At 41.5% G+C, this 17,135-nt stretch overlaps 1 protein-coding gene across 2 annotated transcripts in view; it reads right to left on the minus strand.

The window, feature by feature from the left end:
• The window catches only part of AGBL1 (AGBL carboxypeptidase 1), a 289,216-nt gene that overhangs the window by 118,037 nt on the left and 154,044 nt on the right, over positions 1–17,135 (minus strand). For both annotated transcript variants that reach the window (XM_040570157.1, XM_040570156.1), the window contains exon 21: positions 15,911–16,087. In XM_040570157.1, coding sequence (XP_040426091.1) covers positions 15,911–16,087 — 177 coding nt within the window. The remainder of the gene's footprint in view (positions 1–15,910; positions 16,088–17,135) is intronic.

Genomic DNA, 17,135 nt, shown 5'->3' on the forward strand with positions numbered 1-17,135 from the left:
CTGGGTGAAGCCCAAAGGCTTATGGCATATACGAGGTCAAACCAGAAGAGCTAATGATCCCTCCTGGCCATTAAACTCCATGAATACGTTATTAAGGTACTGTTTTCAGTGCCTAATGCCTATCTCAGCAACCACAGCCTTCCCTGCTATAGGTGAGGCTGGGTCCAGACATAGCAGACAAGAGCAGGAGATCTGGATCCCCTTTGCTCTGAATTTGACAATAAATAATTTGTAATGTCTTCAGTCCAGACTTGAGACTTCTGAGTCCTGTTTCATACGCCCCCATGTGCATATCTCATACACGTGCAGTGCAGCACACTGGCCTTTCTGCCTCTGGTTTGGGATCCCCTACAACTTCCTTCCAGTGTCTGAAGTCTCAGAAAGGGGGTGAGGCTCTGTAGCTGTGTTTTGTAGAACAGACACTACTACCATACTCAAGCAGCTGTGCTGGAAGCAGAATCTCAAAGAGTGGGCTCATGCAATGCTCACCTTCACTGGCTGGAAGTCCAGATCCTACCCAAGGACAAACCTACCAGATGGCACACTCTGCAGACACGCCTGTATTATTTATCATGTTTAGAGGGACAGGCAAAGGTATGTATATTGTGATTTAAGTAAAAAGAAATGGCAGTACTCTAACGGTGAGGGTATAATTTAGTACTTATAATGCAAGGGAATAACAGTTGGTCCTGGTATATACAGTAATTTGAAAAAAGTGTTGTGGTAGAAAGAAAAAAGAGAGAAATGATAACATTATTAGTATGAGAGTTTAGCATACATGAAAAATTAAATCTGGATTGGGAACATAAAGAAAGCAACCAAAGAGACAAGAACAAGATGAAAAGAAGGACGTACCTACAGATTTCAAGGTTGGAGAGAAGAAGTAGATCATCTAATAGATCCTCTAGTTTGATTTTTTTTTTTTTTTTTTTTTTTAAGACTGGGAACTACTTCAGCTGTGGAAATGAATCTTTCAAGGATACAGAAACCAGCAAAGAGACAGAATTGAGAAAGAAAGGAGAGCAGATTTCAATATATAGTTTACATCTAATACTGGATAGTATATACATATTATAGGCATCAACTAGTGGAATTCACTGCTGCAGGAAATCCTGTCTGGGAAAGGATTATAAAAGAGGACAGAAAAGTGCCATAATTTCACAGAGAAAGTCGCTCATTATTTCAAGGTTGTGGAAATGATAATCAGGCCTCATGCTGCAGCACATGGAGGGGAGACAGGTCAGGCTGGTAGGATTATTTCTTCTTTTCCGTGTCTTAGCGTAATTGAATCAGTTGCATTACAGCCTGGTTTTGTTCTCTTCTGAGCCATGAGGAACCAAACTCTGTATGAGGCAGGATACCTGATTATATGGACCAATGATCTGATCCAGCATAGCAAATGTTATGATCCTAAGAGAAGCAAAATCAATCTTTGCAGAAAATCCTGTGTGTAAAAGACTTTGAAATTTAGATGCTTCTAAAATCCATGCAGAGTCAAAAACAAACATGGCTCCTTTAGCCTGTGCTTTTGCCACCTCCCAATTCTTATTTTCCATGCCTGAGGAGTTCATGATTAGACTATGAGCTTCATCAAAGGGCAATTTTCAGCTGCCAAATAGATTTGTACAATAAATCCACATGGGGCCAGATCAACAAGGAAGAGACACATCAGAAATCAAAAACCTTGCTGCTGTAATTCCACAGAAAACTTGAAAGGATGATGTGCAATGATATTTAGACTTTTAAAGGGACACCATCAAAATACTGGAGTTAGTTTTCATCAGAAATGTTGCTTTTCTAGTCTTCATCCTTCCCAAGTGTTCTTTTCTTTAGCAGACTGAAATCCCACTGACATTCAAGGTCATGCTATTCAGAACTTTAGTGGTCTTCAAATGAAAATAACATTTCATCCAGAAAAATCACATGTATGTATGTGACTGCAGTTGTCTGATTTGTGTCACCATTAATATCTATGTTAGAAAATTAAAAATAATCTTTAAGAATCTAATTTGCTTCACTTCTGTAGTTGTTTGTTCTAATAATTTGCACTGTGAAAGTTGCTAAGTCTCTAACAAATCCACATCTGAAGCAAATCCAGCTACTCAGCTATACTCATGAATTGAATAAGCAGAATTCATAATTGAGCCCAGCTACAACTTACTAGCCATTTTCAGCCTTCTGGCTATACAAAAGATGGTTTAACTTCTGAGTGTGACAGTACTGATTTTATTACTAGAAGAGTCTGCTCCTCCTTACAGCACATGGAAGGACCCACTCCCTTGGTCACAAGGTAACAGCATTTGCTGTTTTGATGTCTTCATGTAAGTACGTTGGTTTTGCTCATTTTTAGATGGTGCCACAATAAAAGTATCTTATCAGCAGGCTAAAAATATAGAGATAAGCCATGGATTCGTATCTTGTTCTCCCACAAAGTGCAATCTCTTTTCCATGCAACCACAAATGCAATTAATTGCAAATGGAATTTTTGCTTCAAGCATTGAGGTTGCCCATGTTTGCAGTGTAAAAAAACAGAGATACTTCCATCTAATCCTGTTCTCTCAACTTCTGGAAAATGGATAGGACAGGATACTTGCATTTCTGAGTCTGTGTAGTCTCGTTCCTTATTCCTGTTGTAGAGAAACAGTTTGATAACTCTTCTAAATTGGTACCTATCGCCTCTTTTCCTGAGTGGAGCTTTGAAATATGAAAAGACTGGGTTGCAACCAAACATCTCTGGAAGTTCAAAAGCAGCTGAGGGAGAAGGCTCCCATAAACAAAGCAGAAACATCAGTTGTTTAGAAGACATTGAGGGGAAAAAAAAAAAAAAAAAGAAAAAAAGAGGAACATCAGCATTCAAGATGGGCCAGAATCAAGGTAACAACTCTTCTCCACTTCTCAGCCCCACAGAGTCCGATATCTCTCTTAGTTTAATAAATAAACAAGCTGCCAACCAGGAAATGCTATCATCATTTGCAAGTAAAACGAAATTAGGAGACTGTAGGGATTTGTTGGAACAAGCACCCTAAGGCTGAGTCCTAAGCAGAAGTGGTAAGCAGCAGAGCTGAGGCAATTGTTCCAATTATTTGATAGTGGAAAAGGGTGGGAGCAAAAGGGTGCACATAATGGCTTTGTTTTTTTATTCTGCATCTAGCCATGTCCAGTACAGAACCGGATCCCTCCGAACTCTGCCAGATCTGTTACGATCTCATCCCTGTTGGCCAAAGCAAATCAAAACCCACCAACAACTACAAAACACAGTGGGACACGGGACCTATTCTCCAGTTTCACAGATGACCAACCCTCAATAACCTATCAACAGTTGAGATGAGGGAACTAATTTAAGATACTACTACTTCCAAAGGGCTCCAGATTGGAGTAGGCTACTTGGGAGATGAAGAAGTAGAGATCCCATTTGTGTCAGCTTTAAGATTGGTTCCAAAAGGTAGAGAAGCTAGCTGATTTTGCACTCCTTTACAATTCAGGACCATACATTTATCCTTTTGTAACACGTTTCTATCAGCAAACTCTGGGGAAGGAGATAGCATGTATTTTTTTTCTGCCAAGCCTGTGGAGAGTTCTTGTACAAAACTAGCTCATCTGACTCAATACAGCCTAACAGGACCAGAAAACACAGGTTTTGTGGCTGCAAGCCACAAGACACGGTGGTTTCAACTTAATCATTATGTTGCTCTGGACAATCAATATCATAAACCACACATTTGACACTATGAATAGCACTACCTATTTCCAACAGGAAAGACTCATTACTGCTAGGTAAGAATGCTGTGTCAAAAGCTACATTTGGGACTGGAATAGCTAGGAATGCCAGAGATCAGTACTAACGTACGGTGTCAAACCTTGGTGGAAAAGTTCAGGACAGGATCGTATATCAAGCACAAAAGACTAGCACTATGGCAATAAACTGTGATCTGCCTTCCCTGTGGCTTATTCCCACAAGAGATGCCTCAAATTCAGTTTGATTTGTCTTAAACAATCACTACTGTGACAGCTCTTCTGTACAGGCTTTTCCTTTTTTTTTTTTTTTTTTTTTTTTCCTTTTTTTTAAACCAAATGTCCACAGTTAGAATAACTTACTGACTGGTATATGACTAAGAATAAAACCTGGTGCCTCTCCCAGCAGTTTGGCTATCAATAACAAAGCTGTCACAGGCAGTTTAGTTTCCTTCCAGACAGGGTCTAAGAGGGAGACAACACATTCACAGGCTATTCCCAGCACACTGGTGATGCATCCTTCCTTCCTTTCAGGGCTGTTAGGGTTTCTGGAACGTCTCTCCAAAGCCTTGTATCCAAATCTACCTTGACATAACATCGCTGAACTTGGCAAGTCAGGGATACAACTGACCCAGCATCTCTGGAGAAATAATCAAATTAGAAGAGTTTAAATGAATATCTTTACCCATCATCCAACAAGCATTACTTTTTTTTTTTCTTTTTTTTTTTTTTTTGTCATATATATCTAGAATTTCCAATACATTGTTTCTTGGTTATAGGTCAATAATGAAAAAAATTAAAACACTGCTGCCCAATACCCCCTGACAATTCTGGCGCTAGCATTTAGTGCTTCCTGAGTGCTTTAGCGACAGGGAAGCTAAAGAAGGCTACAAGCCATTCTTCTCCATTAAGTGTCATTCTCCACTAACCATGTGAGTTCAAACGCAGTGGAACACCCCTCAGTCCCCTAACTTGAAACTTTCAACCTGGGAACAGGAAAGCAGATGGCCTGAGTGACAGCTGAAATCCACTGCAGCAGGTGCTCACGAGGACTTCTTCCAAAATCTGTTTCAAGGCAGCATTCATGGGACACCTCAACAGATGGACCAGTGCACAGTATTTGGCATGCAACCATCCCTTTGCTAACCCCTTGAAAGAGGTAAGAACTTATTTGGTCGCTCAGAGAAAGGAGTTGTTTGTAAAGCAGCAAACTCATCTATAGGATTTAGAGACCATTGCTTTTCCAGTCATTCACAAAACAGCTCCATTTGGCAACTCGGGAAGAGGGACTAAGTGTTCTCAGCACAAAGCTGAGAACTCATACTAGTGCCAGAATATGGGTCTTGTCCTACCTAGTGTTCAAAAATAAATAAATATAAAGAAATGATCTTGCGTCAGAAATCATGACAACAAAAACAATCCTACTCAATTACTGGTCTCCACCCAAACAGAAAAGCTAAACTGACTGTGGACTGGATCGAGAAAAGGGAAGACAGAATGCGGAGAACTGAATGACCAAATTGCATTCTTCCAAAATGTCTGTACTTTTAAAAACACATAAATGGTCCTCCAGTATGACAACACTGAGTACCTTCAACAAAAATCAGTAAATACTACTAACACTCACAACTTTGGGGAACAGTGATTATATTTGTTTCATGCAGCTTTGGCCACAATTGACATCATATAACCAACCCTCTTATTACTCATTAAGGAAGACGATATCAGATAGTTCAAAATAGATAAACTCACATTTCCTTTGAGGTGTAAAATGGGCAAAGAAACTCTATGAAGATACTCCAGTTTTGCAATTTGCTTTTCCAAACAGTCTGAAAGAGGCAAAGCCAGCACACCTCCAAACTCCTGTTGTTTAACATGGCATGAATCAAGCAGATCTGAGCACAGCTAAGCACCTGATTTCTTAGTTGGTTTTCTGTCAACCAGTTCTTAACTTCCTAGCCAAATAATAAAACTCAAAACAATATAAAGGGAGGGAAAAAAAAAACAAAAACTGCACAACCTAAACACAAAAAATCTTTCAACAGGTCATATAAGAGCCTACAAGTCCCTACGGAAGACAGATGCCCTCTATCTCCTGGTTTGTTTTCTCAGAAACTCTTTCTCTCCTCTTCCCCCACGTGCCTTTTTCTGTTTCCTAAATGGCATTAACCTTTACATATTTTTAAGTGAGGTCCACAAGCCTAAAAGGTACAATTAGAATATCTTGCAAATTGAATCATCAATCAGTTATTGAAAGTGGTTGGTGAACATAAAAGGAACAGGAAAATAAAGCAAAAAGGATGCAAACTTTTGCACCGGATAACAACTAAAGAAAATAGAACAAGCAAAAACCTTAATTTGAACCTTCAATCCTTAGCTTACTATGAGATAACTATTTTTTCTATACTTTTCTCACTATTACAGCTGCTTCCAATTTGAGCCACTTTGGATCAGAACTGGAAACAGAACTATCAAAAAGAAAATCATTTTTTTGTATTCTCAGCATCTGCTTTTGAATGAGATTCCCAGGCCTCAGAGGGTCAGCTAAACACACTTTTTAGAGATGGTTTTTTTGGCAAGAAACTTTTAAATGCTTCTGAGTCTTACCCATACTTAGGAAAAGTATAAGTTCCTGAAGACAAAAGAAACCAGAAATAGGAAAAGTCTCAGTCAGAATTCAAAGACGATGCAAGCATTTTCCAGAAACGTACACTAAAAAGTACAGCATATACCCCATTTCTTTACATTTCCTTTCTGCAAGCACTTATCAAATATGCTCTGTGGCAAGAACATCGCTGAAAGCATTTTTGTTGGTGCCTGAATACTGGTAAGGGGCCAAATTTAAATTACTTGGAAGTCTGGTGCACAAACTTATAGCTAAAATAACAATATACATCTTGCTAGTATACAGAAGCAATGTCATGTGACCCGTAAAATCCCTCAAAACAACTCAATTTCTATTAACTGTAATGAACTGCTTATGAATAAAGCATACATAAAAAATCCTCATGGAAATTTAGTATGTAATCTCCAATAATAAGGAAGATGAAAATCTTTCATTGCATACAGATAACGATAAAGAAATAGTGCTGTAATTCAATGGACAAATGATGCATTAATAACAATTTGGCTAGTTTGGGCAGAAACAGGTCAAACCAGATCAGTCCACCTCTGAAGGAGTAGCAAGAGGAAAGGCTTTCATCTTGGTAGATTGCTTTAGTTCTGCCACACTTTCATAGTAATTCACTGATTCATTACTTGTTTGAAATAATTCAGCCCAGGCTAGCCAGGTTACAGGGAATGGATAATGTCAGCTCTTCCAATTTATTATACTCATCTCTCATCACTGCAGTAACTGTGCAAGAGGCTAGGATGCAGGGCTTTTTATCCAGCTCTGCTACTGGTTTATCACCAGCTCTGTCCTTTTATCCTTTAGTGCTTAAGTAATTCCATCTTTAAAATATAAACTATCAGCCCTCATCTATCAATAAGGTTATTCTGAGTTTATGCCAATATAGCATAAAAGATATGCAATTTATTTACCTAACTAGATGGACTAAAGTCAGACTTCAGCAAGATGGCATCCTCTGCAGAAGATCTGTTGCTTTAGAAGGACAAGTGAAGACTTATGTTTTGACGCTATAGAACACAAGCTATGTTCCTAATGTCACATCCTCACTCCCTGGTAGATGGTGCACAGAAACTTCAGGAACATTTACTCTCAATTTATGTTGGGTGAGTTTTATAGACGCCCCCATTAGACAGGCCATGCTTTTTGCTAGGTATTCTGGCCTGGTTCTACTCCACCAGTTGCTGCTCTTCTGACCAGGCATTATTTTATCTCCTTCTCCTATTGTAAATGACTGGAGAGGGTGCAACACAGTCAAAAATCATGACCTAATTTTTTAAAAACAAAAACAGTTTCTCTCACAAGATTTGTTCAAGTATTCACCCACCCCTGGTTAGCTTCACCACACAATCTGTGAGCTGAGTGATTAGATTCAACAGAGGAAACTCTTCCAGTGTGAATACAGGTTCTGCAGACAATCGCTCATGAAATTCCTGAAGCCTTCCTTTCAATAAAGACATTTTGAACAACTATCAACAAATTCTTTTGAACTGTGTAGCCACTCTGCTTGGTGCTGCTTTCTCTACTTCCAACATCTCTGCAAAGCGATGACTTTTCCTTCTCATCAAGTCCGGTGATAAATTTGGGGGTATTCAATTTCTCTAACTCAGAACCATTAGATTGGAGATACATATATTTTTTTTTCTTCTCATCTCTCCCCAAAGGCCTTCTTCAAAGAAGGATCCATATCACCATTAAAATCTCCTTCAAAGGGCTCTGTCAAGATATCTGCAATAATTATAAAACTCATTTGTTACTCCTTGTTGTGTATAATCCCTTTGAAGCAAGAAGCTAAAGTCTATTCCCATTAGTACTTCATGTGCTCCACCAGACACGACATGACAAGGAAAACATTTTTCCAACGTAGCATGTACTCGGCACGTAGCTCAATTTTTGAGATTTGCTGTATTATTAAGACATATGCTTTGGAACTCAACTGTATATATGGCACAACATATATTAACTTGTAGAATGACAGATACAGTTAATGAACTGAACAGCACAGTGCAGTATGTTATGGAGGGGCCTTAATTAGTAGGCCAGGTAACAAGAAATCAAGAAGAATAGAAAAAGTGATATGCAAGATTAAAAATGAATTGCACATGAAGCTTGGGAAAATATCAACGTGTCATTGAAGACTTGATTTGTTTGGGCCCATGTTTATTCCTGATTGTATTCAGTAGAACTTCTTATAGTACAGCCTTGCATTTGGTCTTTCACAAACCAAAGATGAAAAGGTGGCTCAACATCCTGCAAAAGGGAGGCAGCAATAAAAATCTGGAGGGGTAGGCTGGAGGGGTAGTAGTTCCAACAGGGGAATAATGCAGACTGCCTTCATGCTGGAAGAGAAATGATAGGCAGTTTCTTTTTCTGATTGTTTTGTTTTGTTTTAACTGTAGGGTTGTAAACTGGTAGAAGCAGGAAGGAGAAATCTCTGTGGAAATGGGCTGCTTTGTTTTAAGCAACTTTCAAATGGAGGCACTGCTCCTCTAAGACTCGATTGGACAATCCAGACAAAATGAAAAAGAGTTTGGATTTTTTTGCCCTTCTTTTCTTCTTCCTTAAGTTGAATAAAACCTTAGATAAGATCAATAGTTTCTTTAGTTTTATGTTTCTCTTCCTTAAGGGTAGTTGGCTTATTGCATTTCCATTGATCACACAGACAGGAAGATTCAACAGAAGAGATGAGCCTTTTTTTTTTTTTTTTAAACCTCTTTTCTGCCCTCCATTCTTGCCTCCCCCTGCCCCATCTGAAATCAAATGACTTTTAAACAAGTCTGGGTTCACTATTGTTTCTCATTTACATATTGCTGGTAATAAATTCCTGTCTTATCTTTCACGCAATGAACTGCTTTAAAAACTAAAGTTACATTTCAGTCAAAGACAGGCCACACACAGTGCCTTGGAATAACTCTAGCAATGTCTTTTCTGGACTCTCCATCAGGCAGACTAGGCTCTGGTTTACCTCAGCCCTTCTTCAACATTGCTCTGTGATGAGAGAGGGCACGTGTGCTAGCCTTGTGCAATTAATATTTAAACCCTTTGCAGCCTTTCTATGGCTTTCTTGGTTTTCCTAAATTCTTTACAAACTCCCTGTCAGATGTCTCTGTGCAACAGTGGTCGAGGTCAGCCACCTCAGACCCAACTCAGCCCCGGTGCAGGACCACAGCTTACACATGGGGATTTCGGGCCCTTGCCTCACTAGGGGTGGCCAGGGTAGCAACAGGCCCAGGCCTCGCCCACCAGCTCTCCTGAGAGAGGCTGGCAGGGACTGGGCGTAGCCAGGGCCATGACTTTGCCCAGTACCTCTGCCTAGAAACAGCCTCTGGGAGGGCGGGGACATGTCGACGTGTCGCTGCCAACCACGAGCAGGGAGGGGCTAGCACCACATAACACTGGTGTGGCAGGGCGCGGGGCTTCTGCACAAGCTCTTGGCAGTCTGTCAGATCGCACGCCTCTCATGGTGTCCACTAGGCAGAGAATTCACTCCGAAAGGACTGTGGTGACCCAAACGCAGAGCCTGCCCAGAGACGTGGCTGTTCAGGCCTCTGGCTGCAGGCAGTGCCTCAGCCTGCCGCTGCCGGGGGAGGGCAGCAGGGAGACCGCCTGTTCTCAGTGGGAAGGGCTGCTCGTTGTGGTGGCTGAGCTCAGGGAGAAGGCTGGGCTCAGGGAGAAGGGGGAGAGACTAAGGAGCATCGGGGCCTGTGAGGAGGAGTTTGCCTGCTGGACTAACTCCCTGGTGTGCCAGAGAGAAGGGTGCCAGGCGAATGTCCCCCAGAGGGTGGTGGAGCCCCTGCCCTGTCGCTGTCAGACCAAAAAGATGAGGAGGGTTGGAAGCGAGTCCCTGTTTGGTGCCATGGGCAATGTCCCTTCCTACCTACCTTGCTTCCCCAGGTGCCCCTCCGTAATAGGGCACTAATTGTGCCCCAATATTGCGCCCTGTTTGAGGCCCTGGACCTTGAAGGAGAGGTAGGCAAGGATGTGGTGAAAGGCCTGCCTATGAGGTCATGCAGGGAGAGGCAGTTGACACCATGCCTCAAGACTACCTCGGAAAGGAAAACGGAAAGGAGAAAGGAACACGGAAAGGAGAAAGGAACACGGAAAGGAGAAAGGAACACGGAAAGGAGAAAGGAACACGGAAAGGAGAAAGGAAAAGAGAAAAGGAAAGAAAAGAGAAAGGGAAAGAAAGGAAAAGAGAAAGAGAAAAGGAAAGGAGTGGAAAAAAAGGAAAGGAGCAAAAAGGAAAGGAAAGGAAAGGAAAGGAAAGGAAAGGAAAGGAAGGAAAGGAAAGGAAAGGAAAGGAAAAAAAGGAAAGGAGCAAAAAGGAAAGGAAAGGAAAGGAAAGAAAAAAGAAAAGAGGAAGGAAGGAAAAGAAAAGAGGAAGGAAGGAAAAGAAAAGAGGAAGGAAGGAAAAGAAAAGAGGAAGGAAGGAAAAGAAAAGAGGAAGGAAGGAAAAGAAAAGAGGAAGGAAGGAAAAGAGAAAGAACAGAAGGAAAGAAAAGGGAAAAAGGAGGGAAGGGAAGGGAAGGGAAGGGAAGGGAAGGGAAGGGAAGGGAAGGGAAGGGAAGGGAAGGGAAGGGAAGGGAAGGGAAGGGAAGGGAAGGGAAGGGAAGGGAAGGGAAGGGAAGGGAAGGGAAGGGAAGGGAAGGGAAGGGAAGGGAAGGGAAGGGAAGGGAGGTAATTGTAGTAGGTGATTCCCTTCTGAGAGAAACAGAGGGCCTGGTATGCAGATTTGACCCTCGTCAAAGCGAAGTCTGTAGTCTGCCGGGAGCCCAGATGAGAGATATCACCAGGACACTCCCCAGCCTGGTGCACTCGGCAGACTACTACCCATTACTGATATTCCAGATAGGTGGGGAGGAAGCTGCATCCCGAAGTCTGAGAAGAATGAAGAAAGACTTCAAGGCCTTGGGATGGTTTTTAATGTTTATAATACATGAAGCGTGAGTGTCAGGAGGACGAAGCCAGGCTGTTCTTGGTGACATAGGACAAGGGGCAAAGAAGAAAAAAAGTAAAGTAAATCTACTAATCCAAGTATCATAAAGCTCTAAATCTATGATGCTGACATGTGCAACCTGAGCATTAATCTCAGTTCTATTGTTTTCACACATATCAACACTTGGGTCCAAGAGTGAAGTATTCAGGTTGCAGTCAAAAAAAAAACAAAAAAAAAAACTCTTCTGTGATTCATTTCCAATTTACAGTAATATTTCAGGGGTTCCAGATTTTAATGAACTACTTTTGGTTTGACAGATGGAAGCTGAATATTAAATGGTATTCTACAACCAAATCTTCAGGTCAGCATATCGAGTCTGTACACTAAAGAATCCACTTGTAAGAAGAAACAAGCAAGAACTAATGCTAAAGACTGCTAAAAGGAAGATGAAATAGCCTATTAATATTATTTGAAAGAGATAACTTACACATTTTTATGCATTTCCAGCATAAAAGTCAATGTAAGAAATATTTTGTTTCAGTGCTACCAAGTCAGGTACTTAGAGTACTTGGGAAAAATAAGTGGAAATACTTTAAAATGCCTGAATCAGAGAAAATGCACAAAGTGTTTCTATTATCCTTATGATGAAATGAAGAAATGTTCCCTCATGGATATATTTACATTTCTTTTATCTTTGAGATGGATGAAAATCCTAAACAAAGAAAAAAAATAAAAGAAAAAAGGAAAGAGAAATAACCTGATAGATACCAGTTGGATATTGGGGCTCAGCCTTTCAACATACAGAAGTCATTTTCAGGATGTTAGGAATAGAAATTTCAAAAAACTCTTTTACGGGGTAGCTATAAGAATACTGGATTCTGTCACCGGTGACAAACATTCATGTCAAATTGCTTATGTCCTCAGTGCCTGTCTGTGGTCCTGATCAGTAATGAAAAATGGAACAAGAAAGAAAGCAGAAAATCATTTACACATTTTAAAGGATGCATTAAAAATAAAAAAAAAAAAAAAAAAGAAAAAAAAAAGATCCATCTTCACCAGGTCTTTCTGCTTATTTTTTGGTGCCTCCACCATATAATAGGGACCTGTAGATCACAGGATCACAGAATCGTCTATGTTGGAAGAGACCTCCAAGATCATCTAGTCCAACCTCTGTCCTAACACTAACAAGACCTCCACTAAACTATATCACTAAGGACTACATCTAAACATCTTTTAAAGACCTCCAGGGATGGCGACTCAACCACTTCCCTGGGCGGTCCATTCCAATGCCTAAGAACCCTTTCAGTAAAGAAGTTCTTCCTAATATCCAACCTAAACCTCCCCTGGCGCAACTTTAGCCCATTCCCCCTCGTCCTGTCACCAGGCATGTGGGAGAATAGACCAACCCCCACCTCTCTACAGCCTTCTTTAAGGTACCTATAGAGAGCGATGAGGTCTCCCTTGAGCCTCCTCTTCTCCAGGCTAAACAACCCCAGCTCCCTCAGCCGCTCCTCGTAAGACTTGTTCTCCAGACCCCTCACCAGCCTCGTCGCCCTTCTCTGGACTCTCTTGAGCACCTCCATGTCCTTCTTGTAGCGAGGGGCCCAAAACTGAACACAGTACTCAAGGTGCGGCCTCACCAGAGCCGAGTACAGGGGGACAGTCACCTCCCTAGACCTGCTGGCCACACTGCTTCTTATACAAGCCAGGATGCTGTTGGCCTTCTTGGCCACCAGAGCACACTGCTGGCTCATATTCAGCTGCCTATCAACCAGTATTCCCAGGTCCTTCTCGGCCAGGCAGCTTTCCAGCCTGTAGCGCTGCTTGGGGTTGTTGCGCCCCAGATGCAGGACCCGGCACTTGGCCTTGTTGAACTTCATACAGTTGACCTCAGCCCATCGGTCCAGCCTATCCAGATCCTCCTGCAGAGCCTTCCTACCCTCAAGCAGATCGACACACGCACCTAACTTGGTGTCATCTGCAAACTTACTGAGGGTTCACTCGATCCCCTCATCCAGGTCATCGATAAAGATATTAAAGAGGACTGGCCCCAGCACTGAGCCCTGGGGGACTCCACTAGTAACCGGCCTCCAACTGGATTTGACTCCATTCACCACAACTCTTTGGGCCCGGCCATCCAGCCAGTTTTTAACCCAATGAAGCGTACGCCAGTCCAAGCCACGAGCAGCCAGTTTCTGGAGGAGAATGTTGTGGGAAACGGTGTCAAAAGCCTTACTGAAGTCAAGGTAGATCACATCCACAGCCTTCTCCTCATCCACCAAGCGTGTCACTTGGTCATAGAAGGAGATCAGGTTCGTCAAGCAGGACCTACCTTTCATAAACCCATGCTGACTGGGCCTGATCACCTGGTTGCCCTTCAAGTGCCGTGTGACGACATTCAAGATAATCTGCTCCATGAGCTTCCCTGGCACTGAGGTCAAACTAACAGGCCTATAGTTCCCTGGGTCTACCCTCTGGCCCTTCTTGTAGATGGGCGTCACATTTGCTAGCCGCCAGTCGACTGGGACCTCTCCTGATAGCCAGGACTGCCAATAAATGATGGAAAGCGGCTTGGCCAGCTCCTCCGCCAGTTCGCTTAGTACCCTCGGGTGGATCCCATCCGGCCCCATCGACTTGCGTGCATCCAAGTGCTGTAGCAGGTCACCAACCATTTCCTCGTGGATAGTGAGGGCCACATCCTGTTCCCCATCCCCTTCCACCAGCTCAGGGTACCGGGTATCCAGAGAACAACTGGTCTTGCCGCTGAAGACTGAGGCAAAGAAGGCATTGAGTACCTCAGCCTTTTCCTCATCTTTTGTAATTAAGTTTCCCCCTGCATCCAGTAAAGGATGGAGATTCTCCTTAGTCCTCCTTTTTGTGTTGATGTATTTGTAAGATGATTTGTAAGAAGATTTGTAGTATGTATATGTTTGTATGTATTTGTAAGAAGATTTGTAGATGGCACACTTTATATTCATCCTCTGAATGAGGCATTTAATCTCTTCCTAATATTTCAAGAACCTGATCATACAATTTAAGCAAATTTGGGTTAAAGACTTCACAGATGCTAATGGAGGAAGAGAGCAAATCATTAGATATTGATACAACCTCATATGTCACTGCTTTTAGGTGTTACTGTGGTTATTTAGGAAATGAGTGAAATCCTCCTCCATGGGTATCACTAGAATTTCTGCCACTGACTTCAGTCAATGTAGAATTTTTCCTCGCTGTCTAAAGAAGATTCAAAACCACTGTCTTGACCTGTGGTGCCTATTAAAAACCCATTAGAACTTCTCAGGAGTAGGGAGTGTTAAATGTAATGCTCAAGGCAATTATATTCACTTCCTTTAAACTGTCTGCAGTTTCTTCTTCTGCCTTTTCTGTCTTGGAATTGATGTGTGTATAGGAGAACATTGTTAAAACAGCTGCTGAGTACTTCCTGGCTACACTTTACAGAGAAATAAAGGGATTAGTATAGAGCTTGCAAAGATAATCATTTGAATGTCTTATTAATTAATTGTTATTTGTAATAATGGCTCTTTCCTTAAGGGTCTTTTAGAATCCTTAACCGGTTATTAATGCTGTATAGATAAGGATTGCTCCCTAGTGGGAGAAATAAGGTGGAATATAGAAGCCATTCAATGAAAACAACAGGTTGGAGAAAGGAACAGAGAAAGAATTCACCATTTGAGTGAATGGAAAATTATGAACAGCTAAATGCATTAACAGAGTTCATCCCGTGCACTTAAACAGTGCCAGATCATCTCATAGACTTCTATCTCTGAAGTATTCAGTGCAAATACGATCCATCCCACAAAGTCTAGAACCTCATTTTATATGGAATTTGGGTCCATTTAGATCATAGTTAAAGGCATGCCTTGAACTTATGGGCAGCTGTTAAAACTAGCCGTAGATTAGCTATCTTTGGCTGTCAGTAATAGGCAACTCCAAATGCAGGATTCTCAGCACAGGTTCTTACATTTAGCCGAGTGAATGCTCAGGTAGCTAGCCTGTACCTTACAGCATACTACCACTAGTACTCATGTTGACGATAATACTAGTGGTAGACAAGTATAATAATGAATAGACCAGAGCAACCTGGTCTAGTGAAAGGTGTCCCTGCCCATGGCAGGGGGTTGGAATTAGATGATCTTTAAGGTCCCTTCTAACCCAAACCAATCTATGAGTGTTTAATTACCTTAGATCTAGCTTAAAGATGTCCATATGACCTGCCAACACTTTTTTTTTTTTTTTTTGGTACAACACTGTGAATACTCTTAGAAGAATAAGTGCCCTGTATCATCCCAGAAACACTCCTGCCTTCAGCTCAGTGTTTTTGGCTCCAGACTGGAGTTTCTTTTAATTTCACTGCTGAATGAAACCTCAAAGCAAGGACTCAACTTTCCTGGCATGAAAGATTGAAAGAGTGAGGGATCCTGGAAAGATTTCACTAAGGAGAAACTGAGAAGTGTGGCTACGTTCATGCTGTAGAAGGTCTGGAAAAAGCAGGCAACACTAAGCAGCAAGGCAATAGCTATCTCTTTACTCTTCTAAGCTCGTGAGACATACATTAGAAGGAGGGTAGAACAGGGTTCTTTGGAAGATTTACTCACTTTGTAGAGACCATGGCTGCAGCCACAGTATGTGCTCTCCATGGTGTAGCTCCTCAACACACCCATTTCCTGCCATACCACGACCCGTGCTGTTGACTCCCGGGACTTCTCTACCAGAAAGCTGCAGCTGTTCATGACAAACGCAGGGGCCACTTTATCCAGGATTTTAGGAAGAGTCTATAAGAAAGTATCAGCAATGAGAAAATGAACTGAACAGATGAACACGTGTTTATATTGCTCACACATCTTCAGAAAGACCTGTGTTTTTTGAAGTGTCTATCATCAAACCTATCTGTAGAAACTGTTACTGAGATAGCTCCAACTAGCGCCAAACTGGATTCATTATGTTCATCCCATGTGAAATCCTCATATTCTAATGTTTGTTTCTTTCAAGTCAAAGACTTAAATGCTAAATATACAGTACATTTGGTATATCTTATTCAAAATGAAACATTTTTCACATCCAATAATTTTGGACTGCTGAAGTCACAAAGTTTTATTTTCAAGCTGCTTCAGCATTAACTACACGTTCCTGTTGTTCTGCCCAGAGGGCTGCAGTCATAGCTCAGTACATGATGTTTCCATTCTACTCTCCTCTTCAGCCCTACTGTATCTCCTGCCATCATACATCCACAATTTGACAAGGGATTCAGCTACGGGAGGAGTTTTGTTTGAACCTAGCATACAGCAGAGGAAGGGGATGTGTAATCCCAATGAAGGTCACAGATAATTACATGAAAATAGAGCTTAGCATTTAGCTATCTTGCACTGTGAAACCAAAATATTCTTATCTGGGTCCAAGTGGTACATTTTATACACTTCATTTAGAAGATCACAATAAAAAGTAATCATGAAAACCCAGTCAAAATTATATCTTAGCCCTGAGTAAATTTCTTATTCTAGAAACCGTATTTCCTAAAACAGTCTATAAACACTCCTAACACACTGCAGTATCAAAAACTTCCATCAGTGCGGAGGCAACACATACTTACTCATGACATCTGCAAAAACATATACCAGATACGTTAACACTAGGTGTGCTTTATGTAGAAACTGAACCTTTACATACACACATACACGTGTGTAAATTTTAGTGCTTGCATACTACCTTGAATATATGCCAAAAGACCATCTAGTCCATCTAGAAAAGAGCAAGCAAAATGAGGACATTCATTATTTCTTTGATGACAGCTTTCTTAAACTTCTGAACCAAATGGAATCATAT

Source organism: Cygnus olor, chromosome 11 (genome assembly GCF_009769625.2).
Source record: "Cygnus olor isolate bCygOlo1 chromosome 11, bCygOlo1.pri.v2, whole genome shotgun sequence".
NCBI lineage: Eukaryota > Metazoa > Chordata > Aves > Anseriformes > Anatidae > Cygnus > Cygnus olor.